The sequence below is a fragment of the Jaculus jaculus genome, chromosome X, assembly GCF_020740685.1.
Source record: "Jaculus jaculus isolate mJacJac1 chromosome X, mJacJac1.mat.Y.cur, whole genome shotgun sequence".
Lineage (NCBI taxonomy): Eukaryota > Metazoa > Chordata > Mammalia > Rodentia > Dipodidae > Jaculus > Jaculus jaculus.
The window spans coordinates 53,340,012-53,365,667 of record NC_059125.1 but is presented as its reverse complement, the minus strand read 5'-3'; the positions used below and the strand labels follow the sequence as shown (position 1 = coordinate 53,365,667).

Sequence of the window (25,656 nt, the reverse complement as noted above, 5' to 3'; positions counted from 1 at the left end):
AGAGAATAGGCACACCAGGGCCTCAAGCCACTGCAAACAGACTCCAGATGCATGTGTCATTTTGTGCATTTGGCATTTATGTGGGCACTGGGGAATCAAACTCAGCTCATTAGGCTTTGAAGGCAAGCACCTTAACCACTGAACCATCTCTCCAGCCCAAGAGAATAAATTTTATCATGAATATTTTACCATATTAAAAATAACATTATCAAAATAAATTAATTATTGGTATATGGGATAGAATCATGAACTGTGATTATATCATATTTCATGCAAGAAGACAGATACATTAGAACAAAATAGCCAGACTGGAAAAATCCTTCCAGATAGAGAGTGTACTATAGTTTCAAAGTCTGGGTGTCATGAATTACTGTGAGTTTCTTTTTAAAATATAAAAATATTCTTGGAGCCTGGCATGGCAGTGCATGCCTTCAATCCCAGCACTCAGGAGGCAGAGGTAGGAAGATCATCATAAATTCAAGGCCACCCTGAGACTACATAGTGAATTTCAGGTCAGCCTGGACTAGAGTGAGACCCTACCTCAAAAAAAAAAAATACTTGGATTAAATAGTGGTGATGGACATGCAATTTGGTTGAATATGCTTTAATATTCTTAGCTGTCTACTATAAAAGGATGAGCTACAAAGTACATTAATTATTTTTCAATTAAAATACCTATAAATAACCTAAATATTCACAAATACCCAGTTCTAGAAAATTAATTAATTAAAAACATTGTTAGGTCCATACAGAGGGATTATATATAGCCACCACAAGGATATTAAAGTGAAAATAAATAACACATACAAAGAATACATAGTCGGGCATGGTGGTGCACACCTTTAATCACAGCACTCAGGAGGCAGAGGTAGGAGGATCACCATGAGTTCGAGGCCACCCTGAGACTCCATAGTGAATTCCAGGTCAGCCTGGGCTAGAGTGAGACCCTACCTCGAAAAATCAAAAAAAAAAAAAAAAAGAATACGTTATATATAAAAGGTATTTTGATTAAGTTAAAATAATACTTCCAATGATTTGAGAAATAAAAAATATATTTGCAAGTAGATGAATTTCACACACAAGTATCTGTTTGTTTGTGCATGCACACACATATATCTCCAATGTCCTGTAAGAAATCTGTCAAAAGTGATCATAATGGCCAACTTTAGGGCTTTGATTTTAATTTGACATCTTTTTGACATACTGTTTTTCTTAAGCTTATACTATTTATCTCTTATTTATTTGAAGTTTTAAATAATTTTAGAGGTTATCCAGCCTCATAGTGGACCTTTTGCATTCTTCCTTGCATTTCTTACTATTCTAAAATAGTCCTACTCAAATTTGTTCAGTAAAATAAAGTGAAAAAATCCATTGTGTGTAGTGTCCCTCTTCATTATTCTTATTTTTCAGTTTATGAAAATGTTACATGAACTCCATGGTTCAGATCCTTATATTTATACTTAAAAGCAATGAACAGATATAGACATCCTTCAGATATGCTTAAGTAAGAGAAACATTCTTGGGCTTGAGGCGAAAAGCTAATCATCATGATGATTTATCCAATTTCTCAATAAAAATAATACATGAAAATCGGCAGATTTCACTCAGAAATAAATTCAGTTTGTTGTCTGTTGTCCTTTGAGTACTATTAGCCATGAAAGAAATTTAGATCCCCAACATTTCTAATACCTGGATTAACCATTCTTCACCCTAACAGTGCCCTCTTCTGGTTTTCTGATGTTAAACAAAAGTTTAATTGGGGTCAGGCATTATGGACTACACCTATAATCCCAGCACTCTGCAGAAGCTGAGGTAGGAGAATGGCTTGGTCCAGGTCAGCCTGGGCTAGAGTGACAGACTGCCTCAAATAGCCAAAAAAAACAAAAACAAAAAAAAGTTTAACAATTTTTCAATATAATAAAAACAAACAATCAATTAAAAACCATTGTGAGTAGAATATTTGGCGGTTGGCAGGAATTGGGGGAAGGGGAAAATGGAGTCTTCTGTTTAAATGGGAATGAAAAAGTTCTGAAGATTAATTGTATATCAAGGTGAATACACTTCATCATATTGACATGTATATGTAAAAGTGGTTGATATGGTAAGATTTATGCAATGTTCATGTTCCTACAACTAAAAACAAACAAGTGGGTTGAGGACTTAGCATCATTGGAGTGCTTGCCTAACATGCAGGAAGGAAGTCCTGGATTTGATTCTCAGCACAACATAAATAGGGTATGGTATCACTGGTCTGAAATCTCAGCACTTGAGAGGTGGAGGCAGGAGGATCTGAAATTCAAGGTCATCTATGGCTGTATAGTGAATTTGAGACTAACCTGGGATACCTGAGACACTATCTCAAAAACAAACCACAAAACAAACAAATCTGGTTATAGTGTCAAGAGGGTCATGGAAGCAGCTCGAAGGCGACACTGTCGTCAACTCAAGTAATATGTTTATCATAAATCAAGTCTGCCTGAATTTGATACAAATTTTATTTCCTATCATTTTACCAAACAATCACACATTTCCTTTAATTTACTAAAACTATAGCTATGAAACAACTTAATTTCAATGTTTACTTTTAATGGTATTGATTTTGCATAGTTAGAAACTCATTAAAATGACCATTTAATTTACTTTGGGAAATAATAAGGTATCCTTCAAATTGAAAAATGAATAAATAAAGGCTCCAAGGTGTAACTTACATAACTGGGTGGAGGGCGTAACATTCCAAGATAAAAATGACTAAGAAAGGAACAAGTTTGGAGGATAAGGGATATAACAATTATCCTCAATGGCAGATTTTTGTTTACCTTGAAGATTTTTGGCTTGGTTATCATAAGTAGAAGGCTAAGAAGTGCTGCTGGTACACTCTGGGATTAGACTACTTCTAAATATTTCACAATGTACTGGACAGGCCACCACCACAAAGAATGATCTAGTCTCAAATGTCAATAGTACTAAGTTTCAGAAACACTTGGTCAGACTCTGTTTTGACTTGTTCACTCTCTGAGCATTTGCTGATATTTTTTCTTCTACCTGTCATTAACTACTCCAAATGTATTTTTAGGCCACTTTTCTTTCATCCACATTTTCTCATGGGATATCATCATACTTATGACTCGAATGTACTTCTTACGTTGCTGACCCTGATACTATGTTTAGACACTAAGGTTCTTGGTGTAAGGCATTCTCTCCCTCTCTCTCAATATCCCCTCAGTTTTTTTTATTATGCTATTAATACACCTGAATTTTCTGTTTTTATTAGTAGTAACTAATAAACAAACATAGGGCTATTGACTTTGCCTAAAAAAAAATTATTGGTACCTAATTTATGTAAAAGGCTGTGCTGGCTCATTGGAAAAAGTTACTAATGGTAGAGATCAGAGGTAGTCATGGTAGTAAATTATGCTTAATATAGTAACATTTTCCACAGAACTTATTAGAATCTGGAACCCCAAACTCCATTTTCTTTTTGGTTTTTCGAGTTAGGGTCTCACTCTAGCCCAGACTGACCTGGAATCAGTCTCAGGGTGGCCTTGAACTCACAGGGATCCTCCTAGTGCTGGGATTAAAGGTGTGCACCACCATGTCCAGCAAAACTCCAATAATTTAATTAAAGAGCTTTAAAACATCACAGTTTATAAAAGCTAGTTCTAGTGGTGCATGTGTTCTGAGTTCATTTATAGTGGCAGGAGGTCCTGGAGCACCCATTCTCTCTCCTTTCAAATAAATAATCAATAAAATTTTTTAAAAGCTACTTCGCTTTTGAAATGTACTTAACTTTTTTTAAAAAAATATTTATTTGCAAAGGAAAAGAGGGGGTGGGAAGAGAGAGAGAATGGGCATGCCAGGGCCTCTTCCTGTTGCAAATGAATTCTAGATGCATGCTCCACTTTGTGCACCTGGCTTTAGGCTGTCAGGCTTTGCAAGCAAGCACCCTAATCACTGAACCATCTCTCAAGCCTTTAGCTGCTTTTATTAGAAAATATTAGGGATGTTAGGCATGGTGGTGCACACCTTTAATTACAGCACTCGGGAGGCAGAGGTAGTAGGATCACCATGAGTTTGAGGCCACCCTGAGACTACATAGTGAATTCCAAGTCAGCCTGGGCTACGGCAAGATCTTACCTCAAAAAACCAAGAAAAGAGATCGTGGATGGTGCTGAAAAAGCATAGTCTAGTCTGTGAATAGCTAAAGAGGCATTGATATTACGATTATTTTTGTTTGCTTGTTTTTGTTTATCGAGGTAGGGTCTCACTCTAGCTCAGGCTGACCTGGAATTCACACTGTAGTCTCGGGGTGTTCTCGAACTCACAGTGATCCTTCCTACCTCTGCATCCAGAGTGCTGAGATTAAATGCATGTGCCACCATGCCAGGCTTATGGTTATTTAATAATGAAAATCCAAGAAGTCCAAGAGCCTCTCCTTGGGTGGTACAGTGAGTTTTCTGGTTATTTTCTTCTGGTTACTTACCATATGACATAGAATATAGCATACTACTATTGTAAGATGAGTCATTATCTTCAACAGCTTTAAGGGGAAAAAAATGTTGCCACTTAAACTACAAAGTATCACCAACTGCCTAATTTCAGAGAGTTTCAAGATGTTGAAATGTGAAAAAAAATGGTAAGATTTCAAAGGTTATAAATTTTTTTTAAATATGAAGAAAAAGGTAATCTTGGGTTCTGACAGTCAATTAATTTTTTCCATTCAATTTCTAAAAATCAATATTCTAATTAGCACTTTAGGTAACTAGTCCACATTTGTATACTGCTTTTCAGTTGGCTGTAACTAGTTTCAAGACTCTGTGATGTGCATATGAGACTGTATTGTAAAGCTCTTAACTTATTGGGTTACCACACCCAATACAACCTTCCCACACTATACTCATTAAAACATGGAGAGTTGACAAGTTAGAGGCAAACTGGGATTTCTTGCTTAGATTATATAAAACTCTCCATATGTTTAGTTATAATGTGTGGGGGCGCTAAGGGAAAGCATTTTATTAAACATAAGCTTCTTTTTTGAAGTCCCAGGTTTGTAGAAAGGTTTAAAATGGGATGGGGTATGCCGCGCTGTGGAGGCGGAGAGGGGATATACGTCTCAGGATACAGGAAATACGGTAACAGCGAAATCAGGAGGAAGCCAGCTCTTTGCCTGGAGGGGATCCGCCATCTCAGATCTCTCGGCCTTGCCAGGGCCCACCAGAGAAAACTGACGTCCCGGTCCTATCATACTTATGGGGGACCAACCTTGTGCCTCCGGGAGATCCACACTCCCACCTGGAAACACGCGGGAACCAAAGCCTCCCAAAAAGCGCTGCCTCCTCGCTCCGCGGTGGGATTATCCAGAAGGCACTCCCAGCGGAGGCAGTACCACTCTCCCCTCGGCGCCTCCTCCTGCGTCAGCCGGCATGAAGTCTCACCCTCCTCCTCCGGAGAAATCCTGAAATATATTTTTCCCACCTTAAATCAGGTCAGATTCTTTCTTTCTCTTCTGGGACATCCAGGCTCTCTGAAACTTAATTATGCATTTCCCAGATCCTCCCCCCTTTCTCTGTTCTTCCCACAAATTCAAATTTTTTTTTAAAAGGACATGCGTGCATTAAACAGCTTTTTCATTAGATACATTTAGATGGAATGGATGTTTGATGACATTAAGTAATTTAAAAAATTTATGTGGCATGATTGTATGTGATGAACTGGAATATTTTGATTTGCGTGAAAGTAATTCAGTCTGACCAAGATGTAGGAAATTATAGAAAATATTAACGAGTACAGAAGTTAAAACGGAATAATGTATATGTGGGAATTTATTATACTGTTCTCTCTACTTTTGTGTATACTTGAAAATTTTCCATTGGAAAAATGCTTAGTTCAAGACCAAGACCAAGAATGTATTGAAGGCTTAATGCCTGTGCCCAGCACTGTGCAAATAGAGATCGTAAGGTGAGCTTAATGAATGCTTATGTGTAAGGTGGGATTTAATAAGTAAAAACAAAAGTTAGAATATGACGATTCAAACCATATTTGCTTGTTCAAAGTATTCAGGAAGCTTGAGCCAAGTCAGTGCCTGTAACCAAGTGCCCATGAGGAAGGGAGAATTTTGGGTGGGCCTTAAAGGGTGAGTGACATCTGTCATATGAAGGCCGGCATTTCCACAATACAAGCCCCAAGGCAGGCAGGGTTTTTGTTTTTTGTTTTTGTTTTTTTTTCTGGGAAAGCTTGAGTAGAATTATGATCTATGAAACAGATGAAGAGAGGTAAGAACACAGTGTTGTAGGGCCTTCCCTATTACGCAAAAGAGTATGCAGTTTATTCTTCAACCAGTAGATACCACAGAAGACTTTCAAGCAAGTGCTATCATCACTTGTATGTTGGGAATCTAAATCTTACCTGTATACTGTTTTACTGAGTATTGGAGGATACAAAAAATAAAATAAAATAAAATTTGATTAAATTCTCAGAGATCCTTGTAAGCCCTTAGAGAGGGGCATCCTTTCTTTATCCTTCCAATAAACCTTTGTGGGGCCCTTGCAGGGGTTAGCCATTGTGCTGGGAGATGTGGGGGATGGAGGACCAAGGCATAATGGCTGGAACATAGCAGGAGTGAGGTAGATCTTTGAGTAAGTCAATGAATGAGGAGTTAGCACCGGCAACCATGGAGGTTCTAGATATCCTGTTTGGTGATAAGGATGGAAGAGGAATGAGCTAGCTCTATTTCACTTGGAAGCAACTCCTTGTCATCCATAGAACTTTATTTTCTTCTTGTTTACCTGTGCCCAGGGTGGGAAATGGGGTGCAGTGGTGCAGGCTACAGATAAAAGCAGTGCTCACAGAGAAAACAAAGGAGGCTGGGTAGAGCAGAGAGCGCAGGAGCTACATAGTTTCTCCTTCCTGATTCAAATCCTTGAACATTGGAATGACCAGTATTTACTGAAGTTAGTTTAAAAAAAAAGAAAACTGAGTGGGAGAATTTACTACTGATGTATTTTAGTAAGAGTGAAGGAGAAAATAAAAGTGCTTAGAAATAGAAGGAAAGTACACCTGAGACCATGGGTGTAGGCTTCTTTAATTGTCTTAGTGGTAGGCATACATATCATTTCAGAGACTTTCAAGCTATACCCCAAAAGGTTGCTAAAAAGCCTTTTTTCTCTTCCCTTTCTTTCACTCTCTTGCTCTCTTATTTGTTGACATTGTTATACATGTATATAATATTTTTATATCACTGTAGATTTTTGAATTTGCTTTGCATGTTTTAGTTTAACCAAATAAGTTCATTAAGGGAGTTTGCACAGACCAAAGGAAGTTTGTAACTTGCCACAAGTGCAAGGCACTTAACTAAATCGCCAAGATGGGATTTTTTTTTTTTTAAGTTTGATTCCAGAATCTATGCTGTAAGGTGCTTTTCAGTACATTCTTTGTAATACTATTATACAACTGTTTAATAGAAATTTATCATTGAAGTGGGGACAGAAAGGAACAGCAAATAAGGAATTGGAAAGGAGACAGAAAATGAGATGGGCTGTAACAGAAGAAATGATTTCACCTTGTTTTACTATTTTTCAGTCTTTGAGGAATTTCAGTATGACTTCATTTCCTTAGTGCATTTGTAAAATAGTTCACCCATTGAAGACTATGAAGATTATTTACAATGCTATCCTGCTTTTTCTGATGTGCTGCATCTCGAAGTTGTGATGTTAAAGGTAATGTCTTTACTAAGAATGTATAAAGAAGTGGGCTGGAGAGATGGTTTAGCCGTTAAGCGCTTGCTTGTGGAGCCTAAGGACCCCAGCTCAAGGCTCGATTCCCCAGGAACCACGTTAGCCAGATGCACAAGGAGGCACACACATCTGGAGTTCGTTTGCAGTGGCTGGAAGCCCTGTCACACCCATTCGCTCTCTTTCTCTCCTTCTGCCTCTTTTTCTCTCTGTCACTCTCAAATAAATAAATAAAAATAAACAACAACAACAAAAAAAACCCTTTAAGAATGTATAAAGAAGTGGTCCTCCTACCTCATTCAGCCTCCTGAGTGGTGTGATGATTTTTTTAAAAGAAGTTATTTATTTATTCGTTTGTTTGTTTAAGATAGAGGGGAACAGAGACAGATAGAGTGATAGTGAGTGTGGGTACTCCAGGGCCTCCTGCCATTGCAAATGAACTCCAGATGCGTGTGCCACTTTGTGTATCTGGCTTTATGTGGGTACCAGGGAATTGAACCTGGGCTGTCAGGCTTTGCAAGCAAATGCTTTAATAACTAAACCACCTTTCTAGCCAACATTGGTAATTATTGATTTAATCAGTTATTACCATGAGTACTTCATAAAAATTATTGATGCTATCAATTATTTTAACGGTACCAGATTTAGCTATTGGCTACCTATTCAAGTTGCCTTCTGTATCCTTTTGATGTATCCCACCATTCCTTGATAGATTTTTGACTTATTTTAATATTTCTTTTCTTCCTTACTTTCAGGCTCATCTTATATTTTCCACCCCATTGACCATTTCTGTATTTGACTCTGCTACTGGGAGATCATATTTACAAATTGAGGCGTGGGTATATGGATCTTTTTTATCTTAACTTTTTGTTATTGTTTCACATTTAATTTCAATGAGTACAGGTGTTGCTTATATGATACTAATCGTTTAGTATTTGTTGAAATTTGACTTAGGTCCTAGAGAAAATGATTGACAAATTGTTTCATGAGATGCTGAAAAGATTCTGTATATTTTTATTTCTAGGGATCCATAAATATTCATTAAACTTAATAATGTTGTTGTCCAACTCTTCTATATCACTACTGATGTCTAGAATAGACACATCTTTTATCATTTACAGTGTCCTTTTCTAACTTTTTGATTTTAAAATCTAGTTTATTTCCTATTAACAGTTATACTAGCATTCCTTTGTTGGGGTAACATTCCCCTTTTTGGCATATGTGTGTGTGTGTGTGTGTGTGTGTGTGTGTGTGTGTGTGTGTGTGTGATTTTACTATGAAGTAAAATGAAAGCATATTTGCATACTAATAAAATTGATTGATGTGTTTTCTCATTTTTACATGAAGAATTAAATTGTGGATGAATATTTCATACAGCAGGACATAGAGCATCTTAAACATTTTCCAGAATTGATTGATATTTTGATTTTACAGTCATCAATGTTGAGAATATGGCTATGTGTATATATAGTACACAATGGCAGAAGAATGCCTAGAGCCATTATGGAAGTTGTTACCTACTTACTATTGATCTTCTTGGTAATTTTCAGAAAATGCTCTTCCAAAAGCACAAATGCATTAATTTGTTTCTGAATTTATAAATTTATAAATTATTTATGTATCCAAACATTATTTTTAATTTTAAAAAAATATTTTATTTATTAGCCAGGTGTGGTGGCGCATGCCTTTAATCCCAGCACTTGGGAGGTAGAGATAGGAGAAGCGCCATGAGTTCAAGGCCACCCTAAAACTACATAATGAATTCCAATTTAGCCTGGACTACAGTGAAACCCTACCTCAGAAAACCAAAAAGAAAAACAATTATTTATTTATTAATTTGACAAAGAAAGAGGGAGAGAGAATGGGCATGCCAGGTCCTCTAGCCAGTGCAAATGAACTCCAGACATGTGCACCTCCTTGTGCATCTGGTTAACATAGGTCCTGGGGAATCAAACCTGGGTCCTTTGGCTTTGCAGGCAAAAGCCTTAACCGCTAAGCCATCCCTCCAGCCTTTTTTTAAAAAAAAATGTTGTATGTATGTATATATGTATATATTTTTATTTGTGTGGAGGTGTGTTTTCATGGGTGTGGCAGTCTCTTACTGTTACTATATGCTGTTGCAAATGAACACCAGATGCTTGTGCCATTTTATTTTTTGGCGGGGGGGAGGAGGTTCTTGAGGTAGGGTTTTGCTCTAGCCCAAGATGACCAGGAATTTACTATTAGTCTCAGGGTAGTCTTGAACTCATGGTGATACTCCTACCTCTGCCTCCCAAGTGCTGGGATTAAAGGCGTGCACCACCACACCCATCTTATACCACTTTTTGAGTCTGGCTTAAGAGAGTGGCTTGGCAATTGAACTTGGGCTGGCAGATTTTGCAAGCAATCACCTTTAACCACTGAGCAATCTTCTGAGGCCATTATTTTTTTATTTTAATATGTAGATTCACCAGTTATTTACATTTTGCTATATATGGTTTTGCTCAACTGAATATTTTATTTATTCACACAAATATCCATATATACATGCTTTAAATATTTAATTTTTTTTATTTTTGGTGTATGTATAATATGTGATGTGTGTGTGTATGTATGGTTTATGGACATGTGTGTTCAGTTTCATGTACCCCATGCTCATTCATATGTATTCCAGAGGAAGTATGTTAGGTGTCCTCTATCACCTTTCTGTCTTATTACCCTGGCACAGAGTCTTTCACTGAACCTAGAAGCCCATTGTTTTTATTTTTTTTGCTGACCAGGGATCTCTACCAATCCTCCTGGGTCCTCCCCTTCAGAGCTGAGGTTACAGGCCTGCACAATTATGCCTGTTTTTTTTTTTAAATAAAACTATTTTTCTTCTTTTTATTAATAACTTTCATGATTGTAAACAATATCCCTTGGTAATGCCCTCCGTCCTCCCACTTTCCCCTTTGAAACTCCACTCTCTATCATATCCCTTCCCCCTCTCAATCAGTCTTTCTTTTATTTTGATGTCATGATCTTTTCCTCCTATTATGATGGTCTTGTGTAGGTAGTGTCAGGCACTGTGAGGTCATGGATATCCAGGCCATTTTATGTGTGGAGGAGCACGTTGTGAGGAGTCCTACCCTTCCTTTGACTCTTAAATTCTTTCTGCTACCTCTTCCACAATGGACCCTGAGCCTTGGAAGGTATGATAGAGATATTGTAGTGTTGAGCACTCCTCTGACACTTCTTCCCAGCACCGTGATGCCTTCTGAGTCATCCCAAGATCACTGCCATCTGAATAGAGAAGATTCTCTACCAAAAGTGAGAGTAGCATTAATATATGGGTATGAACATTAAGAGAAGTGCTCACTGGGCAGTTTGGTGACCATAGTATATACATTTAGCCAAACAGCAGATGTTTCACCCCTAGGGTTCATGACTACCCATGTTTTAGGTTTTCAGTATCAGGGATGTATTCCCTCCCATGGAGCCAGCCTCCAGTCCAATTAGAGGGCAGTTGGATTCCTCCATAACAGATGTGCCACTATTGCACCCATTGGCTCATTTGGCCTGGCTGGCCACTTATAAGGCTTGCAGTGTCCACTGTTGAGTATCTTCACTGGTGATTTCTCTCTCTCCCATTGAACTGCATGCAGAATGTATGCATGTTTTTTTATGTGGACACTGGGGATCAAATTCAGGTCCTCATGCTTGTGCAGCAAGTGCTCTTACCCATTCAGCATTAACTTCCAATAGCTCCTTGGAAGGAATGGGGTCCTATGAGCCCTTTTCCATCCACAATGGAATGTTTGCAGGCTCTTTCTTGTGCAGGAAACCATGGCTGCTGGTGAGTTCATGGTATAACTGCTGTGTATCCAAAAGACTGCATTCCACAGCCATCCTCCTTATACTCTTGCCCTTACATTCTTTTCACCTGGTCTTCCATGATGTTCCCTGAATCTTGGAAGGGGTAATACGATTGCATATTTATTTTAGAGATGGCATTCTAAGGACTCTGGCAAGAGCAAACAGGCAGTACTGAATATCGTTTTCAGTATTACAGCCTCTACCATATATAACACTGCTATTTTCTATATTTTTAAAACTAGTTTTCCATTGACTTAAAAATATTTTTATTTGAGAGAGAGATACAGAAATAGGCAGGGGGAGAGAGAGAGAGAGAGAGAGAGAGAGAGAGAGAGAGAGAGAGAGAGAGAGAGAGAGAATGGGCATGCCAGGGCCTTCAGCCACTGCAAATGAACTCCAGATGCACGTACCCCCTTGTGCGTCTGGCTTACATGGGTCATAGGGAGTCAAACCTAGGTCCTTTGTGCTGGCCATCTCCCTTAAAAGACCCTGGCCATTCAGTTGTGATCCAGCCTCCAGGGTGAGTGGACCTCAGGGTATAGGTATCATAGGTAGCTGTCTCCAGAAGACTACTGTCATGTTCCCTGCAATGCACTGGCTCACAAGGTGGGATGACTGGTCTCCCTGCACACAGAAATTGCTAGCCAAGTTGATACACTTTAGTTCAAAAGCCATATATAACTGCATCAAAATTATTTTACTGGGCTGTAGAGATGACTTATTGGTTAAAGCACATGCCTGCAAAGCCAAAGGACCCAGGTTCAATTCCTCGGGATCCACATAAGCCAGATGTACAAGGTGGCACGTGTGTCTAGAATTTGTTTTCAGTGGCTGAAGGCCCTGATGCACCCATTCTCTCTCTCTCTTTCTCTCCATATGTGTATCTCAAATAAGTAAATAACCCATCACTGAAGTGAAATTAAAATTCTCCCAGTATGCCTTATGGAATTTTGCAGAAGAGGGGGTGGAAAGATTATTAGAGCCACAAGTTACATTTTGCACAGAGACATAGCCTCTCCCCCTATAATGCATGACCCACGATCCCCATGGGGTTGACCTGCATCCCCAATGAGGAAGGCCTCTTCAGAAACGGGGCAGGGAGAAAGGAAAGGATGGTACTAACATATGTTGTTTACATACTAAAGATGTCCATATCTACTAAAAATAAAGTAAATATAAATAATATTTTTTTAAAAAATTAAAATTATTTTATTTTTATATTTCTTTTCTGCTAACTTTTTTTGACAATTTTCATCCCAAGTACATAAGGTATTTTGATCATAATCCACTCTCAATACTTTCTTTTTTCCTTCCAATCCTGATCCTCTTTCCATGGAACCCCCTTTTCTTACCAACTATTCCTCCCTATTTTGGTGGCTTTTTTGTCCTGTTCCATCATTCATGATAGAATATTGATAAGCCCAAAATTGTGAAGGTCTTATGAAGGTAACAACAGGCACTGTGAGATCATGAATGCAATGGCCATTTTATGTCTGGAAGATAGTGTTTCAAAGCACTCCTTTCCACCCTCTGGTACTTTCATTTTTCTACTCCCTCTTCGGTAATGTTCCCTGAACTTTAGAGGAGTGATGCAGATGACTCATTTATTCTCAGCACTTTGATGAGTTTTGAGTTTCCCTAGTAGTCATTGCCACCTGCAAAAAGTAAATAAAAATTTCTCCGATGAAGGATGAGAGAAGCATTAATCTATGGGTATAAATATGAATATTTAAAGGGCAATTTGGTTGGTGCAACATATCCATACCAAACAACAGCTTTAGATTCTGCCATACCATCACCTTGGGTCTATGAACTTCCTAGCCACAGGCTTTGACTATATTTTCAGTACCAGGCATAAATTTCCTCCCATAAAGTGGGGCTCAGATTCAGACAGAGAGCAGTAACAGTCATGCCACTATTGCACCAGTGGGTACATCTTGCTTGGGTTGTTGGTTAAATAGTTTGGAGGGTCCACTGATGATTAAGACTATTAATGACTTTTCTCCCTCAACAACCTGCTTAGAAACTTCCAGCAGTATGACATTTACCCAGCAGAGAGGATGGTGCAAGCTCAGTTTCAACTTGATTTCTCAGTGTCTTGCAGCTGAAGCATGTGGATTCTTTGTCAATGGTATCTTACTATCTAGTTCTAGTGCTAGTGGGCAACCAAGATCATTGGCAAAAGCCTGAATTATTTTGGGGGTGTCCCTAACCAACATGTCACTGGGTTGTATGCCACACCTGGCACTGAGATTTTCCTATAACAGCCTGTGGCCTTTGGGAGCAGCATTATCCACTCCTGCTGATATTTCTGCCCAAACTCCCATTTAGCTATTTTTAATTAACAAATAAAAAAGTAGGTTTTATAATGTTCTTTTTCATAATGACTTTAGTTTTAGTTATCTCTCCCCTCATCTGCTCCTCTCCCCCATCCTCCTGCTCTAACTTCCTGCTTTATACATATACATATCACGTTTTCCTACCACCATTTGTAAAACCATTCTACCCTCAGAATTCTACCCCTGTACTTAAGTTTCTATGATCCTGTACCCTTAAGCCCCTCTACCCCTACCCCCCCATGACCCTTTCCTAACTTCCTGGCCTCTACTGACTCTTATTCGAACTTACGTACAAAATTTAAAAATTTAAAGCAAAGATCTGTATATGAGAAAGAACATGTATTATTTGACTTTCTGAGCCTCTGTTACCACACTTATATTTCCCCTTTTCATTAATCTTCCTGCCAATTCAGAATTTCGTTTTTCTTTAACAACTGAATAAAGCTCAGTTGTGTAAATTTACCACATCTTCATTATCCATTCATCAGTTTATGGGCTTCTAGGCTGATTTCATTACCTAGCTATTGTAAATAGAGCTGGAAAAAACATGGATCAACAAGTGTCTTTAAAGTAAAGTGTCCTTAGGGTATACGCTCAGGAGTGGTATAGCTGGGTCATGTGGTAGTTCTGTGTTTTGCTTTTTAAGAATTTTTCATACATATTTTCATAATGGCTGTACCAGTTTACACTCCCTTCAACAGTGAATGAGGGTTTCTCTTTCCCCACACCCTCACTAGCATTTGTAGTCAGTTGAGTTTATTTATTTATTTATTTATTTATTTATTTATTTATTTATTTATATTTTAGAGAGAGAGAATTGGCCTGCCAGAGCCTCAGCCACTGCAATTGAACTCGAGATGCTTGTGCCACCTAGTGGGCATGTGCAACCTTGCACTTGTGTCACCTTGTGCATCTGGCTTACATAGGATCTGGAGAGTTGAACACAGGTCTTTAGGCTTCATAGGCAAGCTCCTTAACCAATAAGCCATTTCTCCAGCCCCTCATTTGATTTCTTGATGAAGCCATTCTGACCAGAGTGAGATGTAACCAAAAAGTGCTTTCAATTTGCATTTCTTTGGTGGCTAAGGTTGTTGAACACTTTCTAAAATATTTATTTGCCCTTTCTATTTCTTCTTTTTGAGAACTCTCTGTTCATTCTATGGCCTGTTTTGAATTGTGCTATATGATTTCTTGTTGTTCAGTTTTTTGAGTTCTTGTATATCCTAGATATCAATCCTCTGTCAGATGTGTAGCTGGCAAAGATTTTCTCCCATTTTAGAGGCTGACTCTTTACTAGATTAACTACTTCCTCAGCTGTATAAAAGCTTTTCAATTTCATTATGTCCCATTGGTTGATTATTATCCTTATTTCTGAAGTAATTAATGTTTTATTCACAATGTTCTTACCTTGAAGTGTCTGCCCTACTTTTTTCACTGTCAGTTTCAGAGTTTCAGATCTGACATTAAAGTCTTTGATCCAATTTCAGTTGATTCTTATGCACGGAGAGAGATATAAGAATCTAGTTTCATTCTTCTACATATACATATTCAGTTTTCCCACCATTTGTTAGAGTCTGTCTTTTCTCTAGACTGATCTCAAACTGGTGATCCTCCTCCCTTACCCACCCAATTACTGAGTTTATAGGATGGACATTTCACCAGGATTTACTTAAAAATCAATTTCTGTTAACAAAAAAATCATTTTTATAAAGTATGTGACTTGGTTTGGATACATCTTACTCATTGGTCTTGAAAATCTGTTCAACATCTAACCCTACACCTTGAAAAATAAAAACTTTATTTTATTTTATTTATTTATTGCTTTTTGGAGGTAGGGTCTCACTCTAGCCAAGGCTGACCTGGAATTTACTCTGTATACTCAGGGTGGCCTTGAACTCATGGTGATCCTCCAGAGTGCTGGTATTAAAGGTGTGTGCCACCTACCCAGTGCTTTATTTCATTTTATTTGTTTGTAAGAGAGAGAGAGATAAAGAGAAAGAGAGAGAGAGAGAGAGAGAGAGAGAGAATGGATGTGCCTTCAGCCAGTGCAAACAAACTCCAGACATATGCGCCACCTTGTGCATCTGGCTTACGTGGGTCCTGGGGTACTTTGGCTTCACAGGCAAGTGCCTGAACCACTAAGCCATCTCTCCAGCCCTAAGCCTAGTCTTTTTAAAAACAAAAATATATGCTGAACATAGTGGCTCATACCTGTAGTCCTACCACTAGGGAGGTGAAAGCAGTAGAATCACTGCTAGTTTTAGGCCAAGCTGTGCTACATAGTGAAACCCTCACTCTGTCTCAAAAATGTTTAATATTAGTACACTAAACACTACATCATAGGCCAAGGATATAGTTTAATGACAGAGCCAAAACTATAAACTTAGAATATATGAGGCCCTAGTTTTACTACCCAGAAGAAAAAAAATCCCTTCAAACTAAACACAAAACCTCATTCTTTGTTATTTAAAAACATTATATCTGTAAAGAAAATTTAAACCTATATAGCAAATTAATATAACTTTTACTAAAACCTGTAGAGGTTAAAAATATGCATGTATGTGTTGTATGTGTGTATATTTATTTTTGTTTTTTATCTATTTGAGAGAGAGAAAGAAGCAGAGAGAAAGAGAATGGGCATGTCACAGCCCGTAGCCACTGCAAATAAACTCCAGATGCATGTGCCACCATGTATATCTGGCTTATGTGGGTACTGGAGGATTGAACCTGCAGCCTTTGGGTCTGTAGGCAAGTGCCTAACTACTAAGCCATTTCTCCAGTCTATGTCTATATAGCATCTCATCCTACAGCCCAGGCTAGCCAAAACGCACCCTGTATTCAGGATGGCTTCATCCTGATCCTCCTGCTTTGGCCTCCTGATTGTAAGTATGTCCAGCTTATAATTCATTTTCAAAAAAATATTTATTTATTTATTTGCAAGCAGAGAGCTAGAGAGAAGAGAGACAGAGAGACAATGGTCACACTTAATAGGTTGATATTGTATATATGTAAGTACAATGATCGTGATGGGGAGGTAATATGATGGAGAATGGAATTTCAAAGGGGAAAGTATGGGGGGGGGAGGGAGGAAATTACCATGGGATTTTTTTTTATAATCATGGAAAATGCTAATAAAATTAAAATAAAATAAAATATTTATTTATTTATTTATTTGCAAGCAGGGAGCTAGAGAGAAGAGAGACAGAGAGACAATGGTCACACCAGGGCTTCCAGCAACTACAAATGAACTCCAGATGCATGTGCTCCTTGTGCATCTGGTTTACATGGGTCCTGGGAAATCGAACCTGGGTCCTTTGGCTTCGCAGACAAATGTTAATTGTTAAGCCATCTCTCCAGCCCTATAATTCATTTTTGAACATGACAATATTAGACTATTAGAAGATGTTCATAAGAAAAGAATTAAACATGAATATATTATTTTATAATCGTTTTATACCAGGGCTGGAGGGATGGCTTAGCAGTTAAGGCATTTGTCTGCAAAGCCAAAGGACCCAGGTTCGATTCTCCAGGACCCAAGTTAGCCAGATGCATAAGGGAATGCACATGCATTTGGAGTTTGTTTGCAGTGGCTGAAGGCCCTGGTGCCCCCTTTCTCTCTATCTGCCTCTTTCTCTCTCTCTCGTAAATAAATAAAAATATTCTTAAAAATAGAGTATTTATTTAGAAAAAGTAAAATAACTGGAAAAGCTCAAGTCCCTTTATATAGAGAATTATTGATTAAGTTGTCATGAAACCTTGTAGTTATACCATATTTAAAAACTCATATTAGCCGGGCATGGTGGCGCACGCCTTTAATCCCAGCACTCGGGAGGATAGGAGGATCACCATGAGTTAGAGGCCACCCTGAGACTCCATAGTGAATTCCAGGTCAGCCTGGGCTAGAGTGAAACCCTACCTTGAAAACCCACCAAAAAAAAAACCCTTATATTAAATCTGTAATGCTTACTAAGTTTGAGATATTAAATAAGAGCAACATAGAATGTGTGTATATAGAATAATGTATTAAATTAATTAATGTATTAAAAATTCATTTTAATAACAAATGGAGAACCTTACATATTTTTCAATATACTTGTCAATGGTGATTATAGAACAAATAGGAAGCATATACTTTTAACATCTATCAACTTCCTTCACAGACTGGGATGGTAGTTGTTAGGGTGGGTGTGTATAGAGGAAATGAAACTGTAAAATTTTCAGTATTTTAGCAGCATCAAAAAGTTTGTATGTATATGTTTTCACTTGTGTTCCATTTGTGAAATTCATAAAAATAACCCAACACATGGGCAAATGGATTTGTTTTTCATAAATAAAAGTTGATGTCATATTCAATGCCATTCAACAGGAGAATGATTTAATACCTTATGTTGTCATACAATGTAATATTGTGAAACAATTGAAATATTAGGATAGGATAATTTTCATAAACTTCATCAAGAAAGGTGCGCATGGTCTTACATGCCTCTAGTCCCAGCAATTGGGAAGCCTAGGCAGTCCTGTTCTAGGTTAGCCTGGACTATTTAATGAGACCCCCATCATAAAAATAGAAAAGAAAGGACATCAAGACTTAAGTGGGTAAAAATTGTATAGAAATATATAATATTTTAACTTAAATAGCATGTATATATACATTTGGACACATAGAAAATTTTATAGAAATAATTGGTACATGTGTATTTATCTGGAGGTAGAGGCAAGACTGGGGAACAGTAAACATTTGGTGGCAAAAGGATATGTATCTACTTTCAGGAGGTTGAGGTAGGAGGATCACTGTGAGTTCAAGACTAGCCTGGGGCTACAGAGTAAGTTCCAGGTCAGCCTAGGCTAGAGTGAGACCTTCCTTCAAGGGAAAAAAAAAAAGTGGCAGGGCTGGAGAGATTGTTCAGGCGTTAAGGCACTTGCCTATAGAGCCTAGGTTTTATTTCCCAGTACCTATGTAAAGCCAGATGCACAAAGTGGTTCATTCATATGGACGTCATCATTTGCAATGGCTAGAGGGCCTGGTGTACCCATTCTTTCTCCTCTCTCTCTCTCTCTTTTCTTTTTTTCTTTTTTTTTTTTTTTTTTTTGGCTTTTTGAGGTAGGGTCTCCTGCTATCTCAGGCTGACCTGGAATTCACTATGTCATCTCAGAGTGGCTTCGAACTCACCGTAATCCTCCTACCTCTGCCTCTTGAGTGCTGGGATTAATGGTGTGTGTTACCATGCCTGGCCCATTCCTCTCTCTCTTTTAAATAAATAAATATTTAAAAAAAATATAAGTGGCAAGCCGGGTGTGGTGGTGCATGCCTTTAATCTCAGCACTTGGGAGCCAGAGGTAGGAGAATCGTTGTGAGTTCGAGGCCACCCTGAGAAGACATAGTGAATTCCAGGTCAGCCTGGGCTAGAGCAAGACCCTTCCTCAAAAAATACACACACACACACACACACACACACACACACACACATTAACTTAACATATACATATATATGTGGCAATGAAGTAACACTGAAGCTTGTTCAGTGATGTAAGTAAGTCTAGAAAAAGACACATAAGTAGACATCCCAGAAATTTTCCAGGAAGAAATACGCTTAGGGTGTTAGAAACATCTGATCTATTTGACACATAAATGTTCCTTTTGCAGTAGGTACCAAACTCATTTGAATGCTATCAGCATACTATGATTTTGATTTAATTTCTATCAGGAAATCTATTAATTTTGTTTCCCCTGTAATCTGCTTAGAAGGGAAAGTGAGGTATTGCTGTTGAACACATATCTCTGACCTGCATAGTTTTCTTTATCATTATAACCTAATAACCTCTTTTTCATATCTTTCAGTTTTATGATGTAATGAGTGTGATTTCACTTCCTGAATTTGGATGAATTCTGAGACATGGGCAAGATCAGGTTTTAGACTTCTAAGACTGGAGGCCGTGGCCATGGATCATGGTAAACTCACCAAAGCAAATAATGCCCATGAGATGGTCCTGCCGAAACCAACCTTTGCTGTCTTTTGGTGATACCCAGTTCTTGCTGTATTACTTAAAATTTCATATATCCATTAAAGTCTAAATAAATTTGTGTCATTGATGTTTTAGAACTATGTGACTATTATCAAGTAAATTGTGTGAGTTTTAAGTAACTATTCCATAAGAACTTCAAATATAAACTATTACCAAAATTAGTACCAGAAGAATATTACCTTCTTTTAACATATGGCTGTTTATTAATTTATTGTAGTATAAATATATAAGTTCCCAGCACATATTCTTCATTTTACTGCCAATGTTTTTATGATATCTGTGTCCTGTCTTACTAATCGTACTCCTGTATTCTTCAACATTTTCACTATTGTCCTAGTCAAGATAGCTTGTGTGCTTAGTTTTGTAATTTTCTACTTCTAAAATGGTCAATACTGCTCAGTATTAAGTAAGAATACAGTAGTTGTAAACATTTATAAATATTTATGGTGGACTGGAGAGATGGCTTAGTGGTTAAGGCACTTGCCTGCAGATCCTAAGAACCCAAGGTTCTATTCCCCAGTACCGATGTAATTCAGATGCACCAATGGTCCATACATCTGGAGTTCATTTGCAGTGCCTGGAGGCTCTGGTGTGCCCATTCTCTTTCTCTTATCTGCTTCTTTCTCTCTCTCTCTCTCATCTCCCCCTCTCAAATAAATAAATAAATAAAATACTTTAAAATTATGGTGTAAAAACACAAGTAAGATGGGAAAACTTCAGGTAAGAACATTCTTACATTTCATATAACTAATGACTTGTTTACAAATTAGAGATGTAAAGGGCTGAATATGTAGCTCAACGGTAGAACACTTACCTAACATGTACACGTCCCTGGGTTAATCCCCATGACTGCCAAAAAATGTTCAAATGGGCGGGGGGGGGGGCGCAGAAAAAAAGATTAATAGGAAAATTGTGCATACATTATAATGGCTATCTGTCAGAGATGTAAGAAGGGGAATTTATCTACTGAATTACAATCAAAGATAAGTACATTTTTCTCAGTATATAATGTATTTGGAAATGTCATATAAACATGGCTCATAGGCTAAAATATACAATAATCAGATAATTTGTTCAAATAAATGATTGAAGCTACAATATTTAAAGAGGTTCTAAAATCTGAACAATTGCTTCAATCCACTGAAACTATTCCCTGACCTCAGAAACAAAGACTCTCAATAATCATAAATAAAAGTATAGTGTTAATCATGTATATTCCAGAGTTATACAATTCACAATTAATACATTCTAAACAGATACTTTAAAGGACTATGTCTCTAATTGTAGAGTTTTAAAACTATTGAGCCCATGCAAATATCACAAACAGTAATCAGAGACTTCTTGTTCCAAAAGACATCTAGTGAAAGGCATTTCATGGACCACAAGCTTGGTGTTGTAAAGACTATGGTACTGTTTAAAATAAAATATTCAGGGCTGGAGAGATGGTTTAGCGGTTAAGGTGTTTGCCTGCAAAGCCAAAGGATCCCAGTTCGATTCTCCAACACCCATGTAAGCCAGATGCACAAGGGGGTACCTGCGTCTGGAGTACATTTGCAGTGGCTGGAGGCCCTGGCTTGCCCATTCTTTATCCCCTCTCTCTCTCTCAAATAAATAAGTAAATAAAAATATATTAAAATATAATATTCAGTGCAATCCATATAAAAATTGAAGTTACTCTCATAAAAAGTGGTTTGAAAATCCTAGACAAGCAATAGACCAATAATAGCCAAAACAATCTTGAATGAGACAAAATTAGACTCCTTTTTCCAAAGCTTTCTACAAAGTTTGTAAGCTTTCTACAAAATTGCAATGATCAAAATGTTCTACCTGGGCTGGAGAGATGGCTTAGCGGTTAAGCGCTTGCCTGTGAAGCCTAAGGACCCCGGTTCGAGGCTCGGTTCCCCAGGTCCCACGTTAGCCAGATGCACAAGGGGGCGCACGCGTCTGGAGTTCGTTTGCAGAGGCTGGAAGCCCTGGCGCGCCCATTCTCTCTCTTCCTCTATCTGTCTTTCTCTCTGTGTCTGTCGCTCTCAAATAAATAAATAAATAAATTTTTAAAAAAAATGTTCTACCTGCATATAGATAGATATATTAATTAATGAAGTAAAAGCAAAACCCTAGAAATAGTCGGGGGTGGTGGTGCACGCCTTTAATCCTAGCACTCGGGAGGCAGAGGTAGTAGGATTGCTGTGAGTTCGAGGCCACGCTGAGACTCCATAGTGAATTCCAGGTCAGCCTGGGCTAGAGTGAGACCCTACCTCGAAAAAAAAAAAAAAAAACCTAGAAATAAGCTGTCATGTTTATGCTCAATTTTTTTTTTAAATTTGTTTATTTTTATTTATTTGACAGCAACAGACAGAGAGAAAGAGGCAGATAGAGAGAAAAAATGGGTGCACCAGGGCCTCCAGCCACTGCAAACGAACTTGTGCTGTGGCCAGGAACCATCTTTTTTGTTTTGTTTTGTTTTTCGAGATAGGGCCTCACTCTAGCTCAGGCTGACCTGGAATTCACTATGCAGTCTCAGGATGGATGCAGACTCTCCTGCTCCTCCTACCTCTGCCTCCCGAGTGCTGGGTTTAAAGGCGTGCGCCACCACACCTGGTTAGGGAACCATCTTAAGAGGGGCTTTATCATCAAACCTGAGCAATCAGAGGCATTTGACTATGTATTTCCAAGACACAACAATCTTTCCTCTTCACTGGCTAAGTGTGACCATTCTCAGAGTCACTGTGGCCTAAGAAACTGGTTGTGACTTGGACAAGGGTTCACAAACACAAGTTTTCCATGGAAGGAAGCATGGACAGTGCACGGAACTTTCTTCCACTTGGAACCAGCTGCCCAACCTCTGGGATGAGGGGAGAGATCAGCTGTGCGTGGAATGAGCGGGCACTGTGATGGAGATGGGCATGGTGTGGGTAGGAAGACCACTCAGTGCTCTCATCTCATACCCTATCCCACCCCATCTCCAGCATAAACTCTTCGCCATGGTGCCTTTCTCCTGCTTTCAGATTCCAAAGGATATTTTGTGGAAAAAGCCACTGCTTGGGAATTTACCATGACCATATACACATAGACAGTGCTTCTGTGCAAGGGGGTATGCAAGTGGGTGGTTCGCAGGCTAAGCCTGCAGGAGTGGCCCCAGGGTGGCTCTGGCGCTCGCTAGGAGATCACTAACACAGTCATCCCCATCCCAGCAGCAGTTTTCATTTTATGTCACAGGACTACCAGCAAGGCAGAGCAGGGCCCTTTTGATTTCACTGTTTGCAAATAAGAGAAAAAAGGGCTCTTTGCACTGACTGCACACCTAGTAAAATCTTTAAAAGCCCAGGGAGAAAAGCAGAGTTCCCATTTTACCTCTTAGCAAGGAGGAACTGAATCTTTGGGGGTTTTTGTTTGTTTGTTTTGTTTTGTTGTTCGTGTTTTGGTATTTCAAGGTAGGGTCTCACTCTGGTCCAGGCTGACCCGGAATTAACTGTAGTCTCAGGGTGGCCTTGAACTCATGGCAATCCTCCTACTCTGCCTCCTGAGTGCTGGGGTTAAAGGCATGCGCCACCACGCCAGGCATGAATCTTTGTTTTAATGTCTTGTAATTGTTACATTTGGTTTTTGTCTTACTTTTATTTATTTTGCCTTCATCCCATATATTTTTCCTCTTGTTCCTTTTTTCTTTTCCTTTCCTTATTGCCTTTTTGATTGCTATTACTATCCTTATAAAATTAGAATTTCCAGCTGAGCATGGAGGTACACACCTTCAATACCAATATTCATGAGGCTGAGGTAGGAGGATCGCCATGAGTTCAAGGCTAACCTGGGCTACAGAGTGAGTTTCAGGTCACTCTGGGCTAGAGAGAGACCTTGCTTCAATTTTTAAAAAGTCATATAAATTTCCCATAAAATCATACCATCTAAATTCCTCAACGACTAAACTTCATAAGTGATGCTTTGTTACAGGAAGATCTCTTACATTTCACTCCACCCCAAATCTACTTCTTCACTTTTGTCCTTTTAATTCTAGGCTACTCTGATTATATACACATCTCCTCTGGCTTTATTCCTTCTCTTTATTTCACTTTGCCTATACAGCACCAATTAAAGTTTCTTACCACTCAATCTCACTCACCACTTGCTCAACAGCTTAAAAAAGAGCCTGGCCAATGGCTGGTTATACCTTTCCTTCTCGTCTGCATACACAGCTATTCCCACATTTTACCAGCTTGGGAACATTCACAGGCATTACTCTGTACCCCAAAACAGAAGGGACCTATTTCACTTACTGCTCTTTTGTTCATACCTCACTAATCTGGCAGACTCTTCCTCCAAACTGTATGGCAAGATATCTCTAAACTTATATCCAATAGGGTCTCCATCATCGGGCCCCTCAACACACATATACTTCCTTGATAACCCGGGCCCCCTTTGCTTTACAAGATGTCCCATTTATGAAGACATTTCAGTGAGACAACTGCATGCCTCTCTGTATTATAGTAACATAATTTCCAAGCCCACTCTGATCACTTCTGATTGGGTCCCCTACTGGTTCATTTCCCATGCTGTTAATTTACCTTCCTATCTATCAGTTTGAATTCTGCTGGATCCCTCTATTTCCAGGGACACTTGAGCTTACCCATCACTCTTTCCTCTTGGCCAGTAATGAATGGGGAGTCCAGACAAATCTGTAAAGGTGTCCTCCCTGTATTTGACACCTCTGCATCCAACCATCTGGATACATACAGACATTTTTTATTCTTTCAAACCACCACAGCCTTAGATCTGTGTATTAGTTAGGATTCTCTGGAGCAACAGAACTGACAGGATGAATGTATATTTTAAAGGGGATTTATTGAATTCGCACGCAGGATGTAGGTGAGTCAGTCCCAACAATGGCTGTTTGAAGACTGGAGAGTTAGAGAACCAGGGAGCTGCTCAGTCCATGAGGCTGGTAGTTTCAAAAGTACCAATATGGAACTGAAGACCTGGAGGGGTCCTAGAGAGCTTCCAGTCTTCAGTCCATGTTAGAAGATTGATTAAGGCAGATTCCAGTGTCCAGAAAGGACAGCCAAAACAAGGTAGATGCACATACCAGCAAGTAGCAAGTATGTAAGGTCCAAGCAAAAGTATGTACGGTTGAGTGGCACAGGCAGCTAGGTCAAAGGATCTGTGTTCTCTGAGAGATTCCTTATGGATAGTTCACCACTGGAAGGTCCACCCACTTCTGGGTGGCGGGCTTCCTCCCTTCACCAGTCCTTTTTAAATGCCTTAACAAACCTGCCCAAGAGGCATGTCTGTTACTTTATTCATAATCTAATCAAATGAACAATAGAATTTAATTATAACACCCTATTATGATGCATCAATCCTTGATGGGGACAGCTTTAGGTAGCTCACTTTTGGTCTGGGTGAATAAACCCAAACCCAAAACATCAGGTTCATACCCATTAATGCATCTCTTCTTCCTCCATCTTATCACTTGTCTATTCAAACAGGGCATTTGTGTGGCACCTCATCCTATCTGTGTCTTCCCACTAACTGTTCTGACCATGCACCCTGGCATACCTATCCCCCAATAACCAGAGACTCACAATCCCCTTGACTAGTAGCCACATATGCAAAGAACGACAACTCATTCCCTTCCTTGGGATCACAGCAGGTGTTGGCGCCAGAATGGGAGGTTTAACCTTATCCTTGATATACTATCATTTCTTATCTTAAGACATACAGGAAAATCTTAGTCA

The 25,656-nt window shown here is 38.7% G+C and overlaps 1 protein-coding gene across 1 annotated transcript; it reads left to right on the top strand.

The window, feature by feature from the left end:
* The first annotated feature begins 5,148 nt into the window (after positions 1–5,148).
* Positions 5,149–19,998, top strand: Nbdy (negative regulator of P-body association). The gene is made up of 3 exons (XM_045140718.1): positions 5,149–5,482; positions 7,576–7,712; positions 19,740–19,998. Exon 1 carries the CDS (start codon positions 5,247–5,249, stop codon positions 5,454–5,456), a length of 210 nt encoding a protein of 69 aa, XP_044996653.1. The 5' UTR covers positions 5,149–5,246; the 3' UTR covers positions 5,457–5,482; positions 7,576–7,712; positions 19,740–19,998.
* The last annotated feature ends 5,658 nt before the right edge of the window (positions 19,999–25,656 follow it).